Source organism: Scomber scombrus, chromosome 14 (assembly GCF_963691925.1).
Source record: "Scomber scombrus chromosome 14, fScoSco1.1, whole genome shotgun sequence".
Lineage (NCBI taxonomy): Eukaryota > Metazoa > Chordata > Actinopteri > Scombriformes > Scombridae > Scomber > Scomber scombrus.
The window spans coordinates 11,653,009-11,669,493 of NC_084983.1; the positions used below are offsets into that span (position 1 = coordinate 11,653,009).

The 16,485-nt window shown below is 37.6% G+C and overlaps 1 protein-coding gene across 1 annotated transcript in view; it reads left to right on the forward strand.

Moving 5' to 3' along the window:
• lrch2 (leucine-rich repeats and calponin homology (CH) domain containing 2) overlaps positions 1–16,485 on the forward strand; it is a 37,964-nt gene that overhangs the window by 10,297 nt on the left and 11,182 nt on the right. Inside the window, exons 7-18 of the mRNA XM_062433070.1 lie at positions 1,352–1,439; positions 2,014–2,110; positions 2,236–2,333; positions 2,694–2,761; positions 3,561–3,665; positions 4,121–4,189; positions 4,566–4,628; positions 7,967–8,015; positions 8,192–8,332; positions 8,623–8,673; positions 8,775–8,838; positions 13,842–13,954. Coding sequence (XP_062289054.1) covers positions 1,352–1,439; positions 2,014–2,110; positions 2,236–2,333; positions 2,694–2,761; positions 3,561–3,665; positions 4,121–4,189; positions 4,566–4,628; positions 7,967–8,015; positions 8,192–8,332; positions 8,623–8,673; positions 8,775–8,838; positions 13,842–13,954 — 1,006 coding nt within the window. The remainder of the gene's footprint in view (positions 1–1,351; positions 1,440–2,013; positions 2,111–2,235; positions 2,334–2,693; positions 2,762–3,560; positions 3,666–4,120; positions 4,190–4,565; positions 4,629–7,966; positions 8,016–8,191; positions 8,333–8,622; positions 8,674–8,774; positions 8,839–13,841; positions 13,955–16,485) is intronic.

Genomic DNA, 16,485 nt, shown 5'->3' on the forward strand with positions numbered 1-16,485 from the left:
ATCAACATGCCACAACCCAAGGGACCTTGACACACACACACACACACACACACACACACACACACACACACACACACACACACACACACACACACACACACACACACACACACACACACACACACACACACACACACACACACACACACACACACACACACACACACACACATAGGATGTACTGTATATGTATAACTAACATTTATAGATACTGTAGATAGATAGATAGATAGATAGATAGATAGATAGATAGATAGATAGATAGATAGATAGATAGATAGATAGATAGATAGATAGATAGATAGATAGATAGATAGATAGATAGATAGATAGATAGATAGAAACTTTATTGATCCCCTAGGGGAAATTTAGGGTCCAAGCAGCTTAATACACGTAGAGACATCACACATAACATAAACATACAACATAAACAGGAATGTAAAAAGTAAAACCTGTATAAATACAAGGTAAATAAGAATAAAGATACTAAGAACAGTATACTAAATAAAAACCGAGGTCTGAGGCTGAGGCTGTGTGGTAAAGTGCAAAAGATAAGGCAAGACAGTGCAAGTATGAGTCATTAAATATTAAATATTAAATATGGGCTAAATACGTAATTATGGAGGCCTGGAGCTCAGGTCAAGAAACTTTTGTTCACATGGTGTGTTCTAAAAAGAGAAAAGTACACAGCAAAAATATTTTTTATCAAGAATGGGCAGACTCGGCTACTTCTCACAGGAAGTTCAAAACAAGTGTGTCTCATATTGGTACAAATCTTTTTAGCAAACATACCCGCTCAAATGATCCAAACTAAATTCTCAGAAAATAAATGGTCTAAAACCCTGATATGACCGATTTCTTTCATTTAAGGCTGCATATTTTTTTTAAAATGTCTGGGTTCTTCAGTCTTCACTTCACTCAGCAATTTGATGGAAGGAATATTATTTATTTTATCCACATGTTATTTTTGTTTCCAGTGAAATGTTGAGTTTATAGTGTGACTTCGCTGTTGTAAATGTTGCTGTTGCTGCTCTGGAAAGAATATTCAATTATGTTTGTATTATAAATCAATTCGTATCTTAGTTCGAATTAGGATTACTTCAGAACACAGTGTTTACATCACATACATAAATTACACACATGGTTCGATGATCTGGAAAAAATCTAAATGACATCTAAAGTTGCTACTTTTGAGTTATTTCACTGCTATTGTGTAGGTCCTGTTAATGTCTGCCAGAACCCATATGTGCACACAGAATTGTGCTCTCCATGGTCACAACAGCACCACTGCAAACTCCAAATGCTTTTATTTATACAGACTTAATCAGCTCTTTGTTTTGCTTATTTCCAGCATGGAAGATTTTTATCCCAGTAAGAACCATGGGCCTGACTCTGGAATTGGTAGTGACAATGGTGACAAAAGGCTGTCTACAACAGAGGTAAGATTGGTGCACAGTGCACAGGATTAAGGATATGGGATAAGCATGTTAACATGTTCTACTACTTTTGAAAATGCAACATTTTGAGATACAAATTATACATATTATTTGTTCTTGGATACACTAAAACTAATAAAGTCTTTTTGGTTCAGGCTCAGGTAGTGACGCTCACAAGCTGTCTTTTGAGACAAAGCTGTTGAGGATAAAACTGAATTCAGGCATGCAGTTTGCAAAAGAGAAGCAGCCAAGTGCAGCAAACTAATCTGAAAGAGCCAAAGCATTCAGACAGACAAAACAATGGCTGAAAGCCATACATTTAAGCTAATTTTATTTGCTGTGTATGCAAAGTGTTGCATGGGAAGGGAACATTTATCATTATTCAGTTCTCAAATGTCAACTCAGTATAGAGGCAGTCAGTAGTAACACTGGTTTATGATCAATGTATAAAGATACATCGTCGACAGATAGATGTATAGAGTGAAGTTTAAAATATCAATCATGTGTTAAGATTTCTATCTAGATATTTAAAATAGAACCAAACCGAAACTTCACTCTCGTTCTCTTTCTCCCGTAGCCTTCAGATGATGACACTGTCAGCCTGCACTCTCAGGTTTCAGAGACAGCCCGTGCTGATGCCCTTTCGCTCCTCTCCAAAATGGACTCGTGCAAAGGTTACCGAAAATAAGTATCACATTATCCCTTTGAAAGCAATAACAGAGAGACGGCGGTTGTTGAATGAAGTGCCTAAAATGTGCCAGTGTATATGATCAACGCGGATGCTTCCTCCCTCTATCAGATCAGGATCTCTATGACTTTATAGAGCCCAACCCACATGAGGATCCTGCTCTGTCAGAGTGTGATGGGCAGCAAAACACTCATGTGTCTTGTATAAAGGTATGAATTCAGCTATCTTTGTACTGTAGTTTTAAAAAAAAAACGTTATAAGAGCAAATATGTATGTGAAAGATAGAGGACAAGAGATGGTTGAATCCAAAAATTATTTTGTATGTACAGTACCAGTCAAATGTTAGGATATACTTTCCCATTCACACAAATCAGAAAGTGTGTCCAAACTTTGGATTGGTACTCTATGTATTTGAGCACACATGTATGCGCACACACTAGTGGTCGTACCTTACTGTGAATCTGAAATAATTCAGTAAAAAAGAATGACAAACATCAAGAAAATGTATTTATGGGAAAATAAATTTCTGTTTATAGGTCCCTGACATGGCATGTTTGCGTGTGTTTCAGGAGCTGGAAAAAGTTCTTAACATGTCTCACCAAAGCAAAGATAAAGACAGCTGGAAAGAGGAGTCTGGGTGAGTGTATTATTCAATAGAACAAAAAAAACTTGTCTCAGCATGAGATGTAATGGCACACCTTGTACCTTTGATTCATGTTTTAGGTATACTAAATATATATACTTAGCATTGTTTGTGAGATGATTGCAGCACTATAAAGCAGATAAGGGATGTCTGAAGCTATATAAGCAGTTTTTCTACAAATAACTGCTGTAAAACAGGAGACGCAGACTGAAAAAATGGTCCATAATGAGTTGACAGTGCCTGCTAGTGGTTACAGTAGGTAACTGCTGCTGCTTTATCTACTGCTTGGTATACACACACTTGTATGCAGACAGGTCCTTCCATTGCCAGCTACAATTGTACATTGCATGCCTCAGCTTGAAAACTAACATGCTGTGACTGCGAGACCCGAGCACCATATCATCTATTTGATAAACATATCAATCTTGTGTACATGGAAATACAAGAAATTCAGTCAGGCAAAGATAATAGCTATTATGAGTGGCAATATTTATTACGCAGTCTAAAACATCTGCAAGTATTTTTGGAAGTTTATACAGCAACATTTTAGAAAATCATATGAATCCTTGATGTTCTGTACATGGCTTAGTTTATATACACATGATTATATCAGAGAGGCTTTATTGTTTTGACAACTTTGTTGAGGCTTTCTGAATGTATTGTTTTAGTCATGTGGGCGCATTCATCTCTTTTCAAAACTTTTTTGAGATTCTGGAGGAAATTCTGTTTTTGCATAATGTGATATCAAAATGGTGAGCTCTTTGTAGTAACTTTGATCCTGAACCTGTTGCAGTTCTGACAAGGAGCAGCTAGTTGAGGAAGAGGATGATGAGCTGAAGGAAGTGCTGGATCTGAGGAAGATTGCTGTTCAACTTTTGCAGCAGGAGCAGCAGAATAGGTTTGTGGTTCCCGTCCTCTCATCACAAACGCTGCCTCTCACTTATTTAAACGTTCTGCAAGGTTTTGCATTAGTTCAGATATCCATCTTGAATATACGTCACCTCTTTCTGATCCTGCTTTCTCTTTACGCATCATTAATACTGAAGTGTGTGTGCAGTTCCCATCAGTCTAACAGTTTATGGGAAAGACTGATTCCGGGAATCTGAAATGTATTGCTTTTATGGTCTTTCCAACTCTCTTGTTGTTGGTGGAGCCATTCTCTGTTTCGCAATATCCATACACTTCTCCTTAAATCGAGTAAAATGTCATCATCGTGTGACATTCTACCTCTGTGAAGCACAAAACTAATTCTCGTCACTTTCTCCCCTTTTGTCCCTGTCCCTGTCTGATCGTCTCCTGATCACGGCCCTCTCTCTGGACTGGGCTGCTGCACATTTGATGCGTGGCTTCCAGACGGCGGTCCTTAATTTGCAGAGCAGAGAGTCTTATTCACCGACGGAGAGTGACTGGCCGAGCTCACAGGTAGACTTTCTTTATCACCATCTACAGACAGTTTGTGTGTCATACCAAAAAAATGAAACAACATATCTCAGGAGTGTTTCTGTGCCTATTTGAACAAATACAGTCCATCCTTTAAATACCACTATTAACAAGCCACATTCCATATGAGCTGTTTCTGTACTTGAACATATGAAAATGCCACTAAACCTGTGGATATAATGTGATATCTGTGGTTGTCATGTTTGATGTGTTTTGTACGTCTATGAAACGTTTCTAGTGGAATTGTATGTTTAATCTATGTAATGATACTGCTTAACGCAAAATGAATTTCATTATAATCGGATAATAAAGGTGTGTTGTGTTGCTCAATTGCTGAAATTCCTAATTTTGTCTGCAGATTCCTGAGTCACTCTGGAAGTTCCAGCAACAAACCGAGGCCGCCACCTCAAACAGCTCGAAGGTATGTTACTGTGCCACATATTCAGTCTTGCTGATCAGAGGAACACATTTACAATCAAATATCTTAAAATTACAAGTGCAAAACATAAGATATCACATTTTAAATTATATAAACCAGCAGATTTTCACATGTAGAAGCCTAAACCAGCAAATGTCTGGCATCTGAGCTTGAAAACTTTAAGGGCTTAGAAAACATGCTCATGTTGATCACAGAGCAATTCTGTATTGTTAAACTTTTGATTCTAACTGGTCCTGAAGACACAAGAACCACTCACACAAAAATATTTGTTCTTAAGTGGGATTTAAGATGAAGGACATGTGTGGGATTTCTCTTAGGCATGACTGAAAGTGTTCCAGAGCAGGCCTGTCATACAAGTCATGTGCACATAGTCTGCTTGCATTTGTCCAAAAGGGAAAAACACTTTTTCAACTCTAGAATTATAATGTCTTAACTAAGGAGGCCCCATTTGATTCAAAATTAAATTAATAAATAAGTTCATAATTATAAAATATATAAATTCATTATTATTAAATATTCATCCTTTATTATGAAATATAATCGTATCATAATTTCTTAATTTCATAACATCTTCCTTATTTTCACAATAACAGTGAGAAAAAAAGTTGCAATTATTTTTGTCACAGTACAGGCTGGTGGATGTGTTTGGGATTGAGCAAGTTCCAGGGGGGAGTAAACGCTTAATAAAATAATACTTTCATATTTATGTCAAGCGGGTGATATCTGTACATATAGGGCCTGATTTTCTAAAGGTTTGCGTGTGTAAAAACGTTTGCAAACTTGACATCACCCGAAAAAGATATGCAAGCTGATTTACAAACGCGGCGCACTGAGGTTTGCGTCTTTCTAATGTGCAAGATAGTATGCGCTGTCCATTTAGTACGTTTGCCATAATGAATATGTAATATGGGGCGTTTCAACCCCAGTGTGCAAAATGCAGGGAGGAGAAAATTCAAATATGTTATTTAGCACACGCATTATGATTTACCAAACCTGAAGGTATTTTTTCTGACGGTAACTGCGTCTATAAATAATACCTTTGAAGGGCAGGTATTAACCGGCTGCGTACTGCGCTCAGATGACTTCTGTTACTGTGGAGAAGAGGGGACGGAGGCACGATGACAGAATACGCACAGGACGGATGTTTTCCACCCATGTTAATAATTTTGGTTTTACTAACAGCATTGGGTTTGTCACAAATACTCTCCTATATGTCGGTTTTTCTGGTAATATTTGTTTTTGTTATAACTCAATATATTTGTTAACCTCTTCCACTAGAACCTGATCACATTTCATTTTGCGCTTGCAGCTTTCTGCTCGTCCAAACTCTCCATTAAGACACGCAAAACCCTCATTTAAATGCTGCCTTCACCCTGTTGCACCTGTTTTCATTTACGCAGTTATTCTTAGTAGATCACCCCCCCCCCCCCCCGCAAAACGCACGCAAACGAAACGCGCAATCTATTGCAATGCGCACGCAATTTAGTACCCTCTATTTGGGATCTTAGTAAATCAGGCCCATAGAACCTAGATGGAGCGCTGTTGTCCTCTCCAGTAAAGACATGAAGCATCACTTTACGTTCAGACATATGTGGCAGCTACAATTGTTGGATTTCATCTGTAAGACTAAAGGGAATAATACCATATATCAAAATGCTACACATTAGAGCTAGCGGTAAATCACCAAAAAGCTGCACAGATCAGTTCATCGGATCATGTTCTCCCTCAGGTGACCGGTTGATCATCAAACAGCTGAGATGACCGGCTGGTTTTTCACATGCTTGAAAATGTTGCAGGAGATTTTCAAACAGGCGTTATTTTAACTGACCACATATTGGGAGTTACTTTCAAGTAACAGGTTACTTTCTTGATGGGAAAAAATATTAAATCTTAATAAAGTGACTTATTAACAGTCCCACCGTGAAAATTACGATAGAGGCCACTCCTGCAGCAGTGTACTTTTATGATGCCACAGCTCCGCTCTGCTGGCAGGACCTCACATCTCTAAAAACATCAGAGCAAATTTTCAGTTAGGCTCTATCTTGATATATCAACCACAGATTCTAAGTTAGAACAACTAACTACTTGCTTAAAACATTTTAAGACTACAGTCCATGACAGAACAATAGTATTTTGAAAGAGTTTTTATTCTCTGCCATTGCTTCAAAACTAGTGTTTCAAAACTAGTTGATGCCAAAATCATAGAGCAAAAAAGGATCAGCCAGTGAGCATGCAGGTCCAACCCACTGGCAATAAGTCATTCTGCTCAGAAACTGCAATATGAAATAAAAGGCTAGGCCATTAACTAATACACAATTATGAAATAATCTATGTTATTGTGAAAATAAAGAAGATTAAATTATGATAAGATGATATTTCATAATATTGGATACCTATGTCATAATAATGGATAAATATGTCATAATAATTCATACATATTTCATAATAATGGATTATTATTTCATAACAATGGATTCATATTTCATTATAATGAATTTATTACTAGTAATGTTTATATAATGACACAGTGGGTAAAAGGTAAATAATAGAACAGCTAGAACAATCTGGTAAACTCAAAAAAATTACATAATTTTACTGTAATGCCGCCTTTTATGCCATATCATGATATTACAATATGCCAAACTAGCCGGTCAGTTACACCTAGGGAGGGCTGAAAAATGACAAAGGGTAAAATGCAAATAATAGAACAGCTAGAACACCAGGAAAAAAACAACCTATGCTATGTCACGATATTACCCACAATCTAAGACGATATCTAGTATCATATCACGATATCAATATAATATCAATGTATTGCCCAGCCCTAGTAATTAGTGATACATTACAACAGAACTGTACTGTAAACTAAAGTGAAATCCATCTATATTTCCCATCTTGTAGTGTTGTGCCCTAACCTGCCTTTCAGGTGTGTGCACATTGAAAGCCAATTATTAAAGTTTAGACTAAAGTTGTTGTTTCTGTTTTTTTTTTTTTTATAAAGTAAAAATTATACTTTTGCTTTTTGTGACATAGCTTAGTTGTGAAAGGACATGTAAGCTGTATTGGGTAATTTCACTTGAAGTTTAGTTTATTTCTTGGTCCCTCCTAAATGCAATTTATTTTACCTCCTTACTCCCTGCAATCCCTTATAACTACCATGTACCCAGTTCTAATTGGTACCTCATATGTACAAATATTTACACTTTAATTTGTGGGCTGTAATCTTAAGAGTTACCAGAAAGGCCGATAGTGTCTTAAATCTTATGTGAATGTAAAACAACAGATATAGTCATTGGATGGTACTTGTGTCTTTATCCTAGTGCTTCTCTGGATGAAGGAAGCAGTGGAGCATCAGTGCTGAGTGGACAGGTACAAACTCTTTCACTTCAAAGCAAACATACAATCTGTGATATTCTTGCGTCTATCAGTCACTTTGTTTATGGCTACATGTCTCCTATTCCTCATGTGATGTTATGTCTGTGGGTGATGCAGATCTCTGAAAAGTAGCTAATGGTTTCAATTATTTTAACTGTGTGCTTTTACAGCCTTCATCCTCCTGCTCCTTTGATAGCAGCCTGAAGACAGATCAGTCAGATTCAGAGCCAAAGTGGCCCGAAGTCCCACCTGTTCTAAATCAGAATGAAGATCGGCGAAGGAACAAGTACCTTAGAAAAGATTATCTGAAGGTATCAGCTTTTTATTTTTGTTGGTTTCAAGTTATCCATCTCTGACATTCCTGTTGCTAATGATTGATTTTTGTTTGTGGTTGTTTGTGAAAGTTGTATTTGAAAAACTGTCTTAATTCTTTGTGTCTTCCAACACGCACTTAAGTGCTGTGTAATCCACAAAAAATAATCTGCAACAGATGACCCTTTTGTGTCCATGGTCGAACTGTCCAACTGGAGACTGTGAATAGAAAAAAGCCTGACAATATTATACCTTATAATAAAAAAAATGTTTTATTGCTTCCTTACAGTACAAGTGTCAGAGTGCTCGGAAAAACGCCAGCGGGAATGATGATTGTGAGGTGAGTGTGGGAAACCTTCAGTGTCAATAAAAATCATTTAAATCATTTTCTGGTGATATGAGAATGCATGATTATGATTTTCATGGGTATTTTGTCTCCAGGAGGGCTTGCGCAATGCAGATTTCAGCACCACCCTTACAGTGTTTGGACTAAAGCCAAGATCAGGTAAGCCAAATCACAACAAAGTCATCTCAAGGCACTTTACACATAGAGCAGGTTCTAAACCGTACTCTTCAGGTTTTAATTTTAAAGAGACCCAACATTCCCACATGAGCAAGCACTTAGTGACAATGGCAAGACAAAACTCCCTTTTAACAGGAAGAAACCTCAGGCAGAACCAGGCTCAAAGTGGGCAGCCATCTGCCTCGACCGGTTGGAGTAAAGAGGAGAGAGAGGAAGAATAGGAGAGAGAGAGAAGCACATTGAAAATCAACATTGAAGCTAGTTGAAGAAGTTTAGGTTATTGAATGCATTAATAGTACATGAATGTTAATGGATATAGATGGATGGATAGAGAGAGAGAGAGAGAGGAGGAGAGAGGAGCTCAGTGCATCATGGGAGTAGGACTCCCCCGGCAGTCTAAGCCTATAGCAGCATAAACTAGGAGCTGGTCCAGGACAAGCCTGGCCGGCCCTAACTATAAGCTTTATCAAAAAGGAAGGTTTTAAGCCTACTCTTAAACGTAGAGAGGGTGTCTGCCCTCCGGACCGAATCTGGGAGATGGTTCCATAGGAGAAGAGCCTGATAACTGAAGGCTCTGCCTCCCATTCTACTTTTAGAGATACTAGGAACCACAAGTAGGCCTGCATGCTGGGAGCGCAGTGTTCTGGTAGGTACATAAGGTACTATAAGCTCTTTAAGATATGATGGAGCCTGACCATTAAGAGCTTTAAAAGTGAGGAGAAGGATTTTAAATTCTATTCTAGATTTTACGGGAAGCTAATGCAGTGAAGCCAAAATGGGAGTAATGTGATCTCTCTTTCTAGTTTTTGTCAGAACGCGTGCAGCTGCATTCTGGACCAGTTGGAGAGTCTTTAGAGATTTGTTAGGACAGCCTGATAATAATGAATTACAGTAATCCAGCCTAGAAGTAACAAATGCATGGATTAGTTTTTCAGCATCATTTTGAGACAGGATGTGTCTAATTTTTGAAATATTACGCTGATGAAAATAGGCAGTCTTCGAAATTTGTTTTATATGGGAATTAAAGGACAGATCCTGGTCAAATACAACTCATAGGTTCCTTACAGTAGTGCTGGAGGCCAAAGTAATGCCATCCAGAGAAGTTATATCATTAGATAATGTGTTTCTGAGGTGTTTAGGGCCAAGCACAATAACTTCAGTTTTTTCTGAGTTTAATAACAGAAAGTTGCAGGTCATCCAGGCCTTTATGTCCTTAATACATGTTTGTAGTTTAGTTAACTGGTTACTTTCATTAGGCTTTATTGATAAATACAATTGAGTATCGTCTGCATAACAATGAAAATGTATTGAGTGTTTCCGAATAATGTTTCCTAAAGCAAGCATATATAAGGAGAATAGTATTGGTCCAAGCACTGAACCCTGAGGAACACTGTGTCTAACTTTTGTTTGCATGGAGGATTTATCATTAACATTTACAAACTGAAATCTATCAGATAAATATGATTTAAACCAGTTTAATGCTGTTCCTTTAATGCCAATTAAATGTTCAAGTCTCTGTAACAGGATTTGATGATCAATAGTGTCGAAGGCAACACTAAGATCTAACAGGACGAGAACAGAGAGAAGTCCATTGTCTGATGAAGTTAAAAGGTCATTTGCAACTTTTACAAGTACAGTTTCTGTGCTATGATGAGCTCTAAATCCAGACTGAAAATCCTCAAATAAGCTATTATTATTTAGAAAGTTACACAGCTGATTGGCAACTGCTTTCTCAAGGATCTTAGAGAGAAAGGGGAGGTTAGATATAGGCCTATAGTTGGCTAAAGCCTCTGAATCAAGAGTAGGCTACTTAAGAAGTGGTTTAATTACAGCTACCTTAAAGGACTGTGGTACATATCCTGTCACTAAAGACAGATTGATCATATCTAATAAGGAAGTGCTAACTGAGGGAAAGACTTCCTTAAGCAGCCTAGTTGGAATCGGGTCTAAGAGACAGGTTGATGGTTTGGAAGAAGTAATCATTGAAGTTAATTCTATAAGGTCGACTGAAGAAAAACAGTCTTAAATAAATGTCAGGTTTAACAGCAGTTTCTAAGTTTCCTGTGTTTAAGGATGAATCAGTGCCTATTGAGGGCAGGAGGTGATTAATATGTTCCAAAATTAATTAAAATTATCAACAGAATGTGAAAAAACTTTATGTCAAAGACCTGTATTGTGTTGCAGCGATATTTACTGAACCAGCTAGATTTGGCCCCTTCTGGCCTGTCCTTTCTTGTAATACCACTTTTGAACCACAGGGGTGATGGTTGGTCAATGTAGCATCCAGTCTTCCCACAGTTCACAGATATATAAAGAGAAATGGATTTCTCAGTGAAGCCAAAAAAGCTACTTCCTGGAAACATAATGCACATGCTCTATCCACCAATGGAGCATGCTCATTAGAGACTTCCACCGGCCAAGACCACTAGCTTCCGGTTCTGTGCTCCAGCTAACTTGAATAGGGGTAAAGCTGTTCAATCATGCAGCTCTTCTAAACTTTTAGACCAAATAGATCAAATTCTCATCGTGAAACGAGTGATTTCATGTGGGTTGTGATGCTCAAAAAAATGTATCTACTGATTCAAAAGACCCATAGACTTACATAGTCTCTTTCACAATGTGATGGGAAAAAAGTATTGTTGGGCTCATTAGCATTGCATGAAATTGCAATAACACATCTTGTGTTATAACAACACATGACGTGTTGTAACATAGTGATGTCAATTTGACATTACTATTTCAAATTGGCCCCAAAACCCGTCCTTGCATGTCCAACATGAGAGGAAGAAGAAGTAGCCCTGTTCAGAGCCACCAGGAGTAATAGTGGAGCCAGGGAAATCCTGTTGAAATGTTTACTGTAGGACTGTAAATATGTCACCTAATTAGGTGTTAATAGTTTTTCAGACTAGAAAGTAACTATGTAGAGTCCCAATATGTGGTCAGTTTATCCAAATAAAGCCTATTTTGAAATGCACATTCTTGCAGCAGCTGGCTACGGCTGCAGTTGCAAGCAGGGAGACATCTGCTGTTCAGCTGGATCAGATTAACCGCAATGGGTTGCACCAGCCATGTGAAAACTGTCCATTTGGCATCATAGCAAATCATAATAAGCTGGATCGATATTGAAACATCATGTCAATAAATTGGGTCTGTACTGGCTTACTGTATTGCAAAACGGTATGCAATACATGTTTTACACATGTAAATATTTAGTTGTTACTTAGAGTTATGTTTTATCTCCATGGAGATATGGAGATCAGTAAAAACTGCTTAGCATAGTATTATGACATCTTGACAACACCATTGCCCATATAAGCAGTGAGATTTATGCTATATTCAATGAGTGATAACAGTGGTGGTGGGTGCAGGGGGTGGGGTGGTGGTGTTGATGTGCTGCCCCTTTTTGTTTGACTCCTTTTTCCCTTTCCCTGAAATTACTTTGAACTTATCGAACCTCAGTTTGAAAATAGAAAAATAGCCACAGGGTCATAATCTTTTAGAGGTGTAATGATAATGTGTGACGCCAACTATGTGTGCAAGAGAGGAAATTCACAACAAGTATGATAGCAGTCCGTGTTAGTTTTGATCACTTATTCTGGAAACATTTCTTATCCGGACCTTTAATAAAACTAAATAAAAAAATGGAAGTGTATTTGAAAATTACATTTATTTTGGGAAAAATAAATGTAACACTAATAGATAATATCAGGATCAGGACTGCATAAACATCAAGACTGCCCTATTTTAACCCAAAGCTCAGATCTGTTGTGATGTGAACACTTATCTCAACGTGCCAAAATGTTTTTTTAGGTGGAGTTCCAGCGTTATTCTCTGGAAGTGGAGAGAGTTTCAGAGGAATTGTTTATCTGTTCCATTAGCAGTCAAGGACAAGGCACAACAGGGTTACTGTGCATTGATTTAGAGCTGTCTGTAAAAACAGTTGCACAGGATCATGGCAATTGCCTCAATAATTCAGCGGGCTCCAAAATGATCTTATCAGCAGATCGAGTGACCATTTAAAACCAGCCTGGTTTCATTGTTTGACACAACATGACATAAACATGATTCCATCGTTCAGAATCTCTCTAAAAATACAAAGGAGTGGTGTTTTCACTTGTCAGAGATTTTGCAGCTCTTGTCATGATTTAGTTGAATGATTATTTACTTAAAGTATGTAAAGGTGTTAATAGCACACTGTTTTGAGTTTGAGGTTGTTTTTTTATTTTTATGTACCCAGGTTAAAGTCAAACAAAGGCATGCATTAACAATAAAAAAATGATATGCAGGTATATGGAAAAAAGACAGAAAGGGCCTATTGATTGATTACCTTTTAGAGAATGTCTGAATTAGTTTGAAAATAAAACATGACATTATATCTTTATTTTCTTGATTAAGAATTGTGTTGATTAAATGTCAGAAATGTTGTTACAATTTCCCAGAGTGAAAGTTAACATCTTCTGATGTCTTGTTTTGTCTGATTAACAGTGCAAAACCCAAGAATAATCAGTTGTATGACAAAGAAAATCATTAAATCATCACATTTAATGTGCCGAAACTAGCTACTTTTTGGCATTTTTGCTTAAAAAATGATCAGAACGATTATTTGTCGCAGCTCCAGTAAAAACTTTTTCTCTTTGGATTGTAATTTGTATATAAAGTTACCTACCTAGAATGGAGTGTGAAAGGCCTTGGAGTCACCCCTACTATGTTGCAGCATGAGAAGTAAAGATAAAAACTGACCCCACAAGATTGTTTTACACAATCTACCTTTGTTTCGTCTTGGCATTAAATCCTCTTTATCTGATAAAACATAATAAACAGAATTCATGTATGTTCATGGTTTTTGGCCTTATAAGTAAACTTTCTTTGGACAGCTGAAATGTGGGCTCTGGTTCCTCAGTAGTAGTCAGTAGTTATTTCTAGGATTTTTGTTTCCTTACTGTTTTTTTCAGAACTCAACACAATGCATTCATTTATCATTTCAGCCTTCACCAGAGGAAGCCGCCAAGAGTACAGCTCGACAGACCCCAGTTTCACTATGAGGAGGAAGATGGAGCACTTGAGAGAGGAAATGGAACAGATAGGACTCTTACGGCAGGTCAGATGGTTCACTTCTTGTTTATGCTTGAGTGCTTTAAACAGAGCATTGAGTCATTCACGGGTCAAAGCTTGTCAGGTCTTACCCAGTGATACAGAAGTGTCCCAGCTGTATTTGGTTTATGGGTCAATGACGTATAAGGATTTAGAACAACTCAATTGTAGAATAATAAAAACAAGCATATCTAATGCAGTAGTTGTACCTGAAGATCCATATTATACATTTGAAATTAAGTGATTTTAGTGGGTTTTTGAAGATTAATTGGCACTGGCCTTTAAAAAGAGTCATGTGGTGCGACCACGATTCATCTTGAAATAAATTAATTTACTTAACACGCTTCACATCTTTTTTTTTACAAGTTTTCAGTAATATAAAGTGTTTGGAAACAAAGTATTTGCATTTTTTTTAAATCTTTGTAAATGATGGTCTTTTATTTATATAAGACATTTCAAGATGAATCATGGTTGCACCAAATGACTTTTTTTTCAGGCCAGTGCCAATTAATCTTGAAAAACCCCCACTAAAATCACTTTCAAATTGTAATATGAATTGTCAGGTACACAACATTCTGAATGTTTGAACCACTGCATTAGATATGCTTGTTTTTATTATTTAAAATTGAGTTGTTGAAAATCGTAGAAAGCTGCAATTTGAAATGACCAATTTCCTGTCCCATTTTTTGTAGTAGTGGTGCCACATTGTTGTATTAGACTAGTGATATTTTTGAGATATATGCATCCTAGAGGAATTTTTTAGTAAAAGTTGGGAACAGGACTTTTTTTTCCACAATTAAGGTGGGCTGAATTCAACTAGCCCTGTTCCCAAGCTGAATTTTGAGTTTAAGACCATCTAATTAGCATAAACAAAATGTCTGCCAAAATGGCGATTTTGGGCTCTTTCTAAGGGTGGGCATCATTATAACATGAACATGAATTCATAAAGTTCACATGTATGCAATCAGAAATGTCCTTGGGTCTATGAAAAAGTAAAAAATAAAAAAAATAAAAATCCATTATTATGCCTATAAACTAATTTCCTATGCGGGGGGGGGGGGGGGGGGGGGGTGCTAAAATTTAATTACTGAGTCAACCTCCTCAACAATATGATGCTGGCATAAACACATTGAGGTGCATTGCATTCCTGATTTCCTGCACTTGTAGCGTTGAGTCATGCATTGTTTTTTGCATGCACAGGCTACCATCTCCAGGCAACTATCTGGAATTGGACTCAGTGCCATCAATATAGGTTGCAGTCCTGATTCCACAAGGCTCCATCCCATCTGAGAGGGTTCATGGAGATGTTTCAGACAAATGTTTCTGAAGATTTGATTGTTTCGTCTGTGAGTTCACCAATGCCCAAATTCTTCAGTAAGTCATGGTGCTTTGCAAAGACCTTCCATGATGATCGTTTGGTGTGATTTGCAATGTAAGAGGTGGTGTCACACCCAGTCAATGCATGAAAAGCTAGCAAGGATGCTGCTGAGCCTCTTGGTAGTTTGTTGAAAACTGCAACAATAGGTATATTATACCGCCGTTTCTTAGATGTGCCTGACATCATCCAGAGGTGCTTACATTGCATACTTTGAAAGTGGGATACCAAAATTAGGAGAACATCAGTATCCCTAGATGACCCAACAACAGTTGTGAACCATTCATATGATCTCCTATAGCTGTAAGGAAGTTCATTGATACGTATAGGCCACCCAGGCGAGGTATTAACTTATCTTGGTATTCTGGAACAGACCACTTTAGCTCCATAAGTCTGCAGTACAGTGCTTGATCAACTGTGAGGACAGTATGTTCTTGTCCAAAATGTGAAGAAATTGCCATAAATCTCTTTACAGCAGTGTTCAAAGTATCCAACTCATGAGCGGGAGCAAGGATTATAGGCAAATATCCTACTGCTGTCTGTTCTGGTTCCTCTGATGGCAATGACTGATTGAATATTGACCAAGAAGGTTTTATTTCTGAATTTTGAAGGCATAAGAAGAAGGCTAGGTCTGTAGCCTTCACTTGTTGTGCACACTCATTGTCCTCCTCAGTTTTGTTGAACCAGGCTTCATTTACAAGTGCTGTGAATACTGGCCTGCGTGTTCCAGGATTTATATTGACATGATGTAGCTCCTGCAGGGCATTTGGCACAATCAAGGAGTGTGTTTTAAAAAAGGCTTGAGATTTTTAAGAGAAGCATCAGTTGGTTTGGCTCGTTGCCATGCTGCCATTTGAATTGCATGGAAAGTATTTTTTCCATCTAGTGTTTCATCAAGGATATCAATATTATCACAGGTGTAGTGGATGAATTCATTTGCCACAATGTTTGGCGGAATGATGGTACCAGTTTCATGGTCCAATGATTTCAGAGTGCTTTCAGCTAAGGAAGTGTCTACGCGCAACACCTGTTCATAACTCAGGCAATGCCCTGCCTTGTTGAACAATTGCACTAAGTCTTTCGACCTTGTAGCTTGATGAAGAGTACTTGCAAGTCCAACATGTTTTGGTGTCCATTTTTTGCCACCACTGGCACAGTAGACA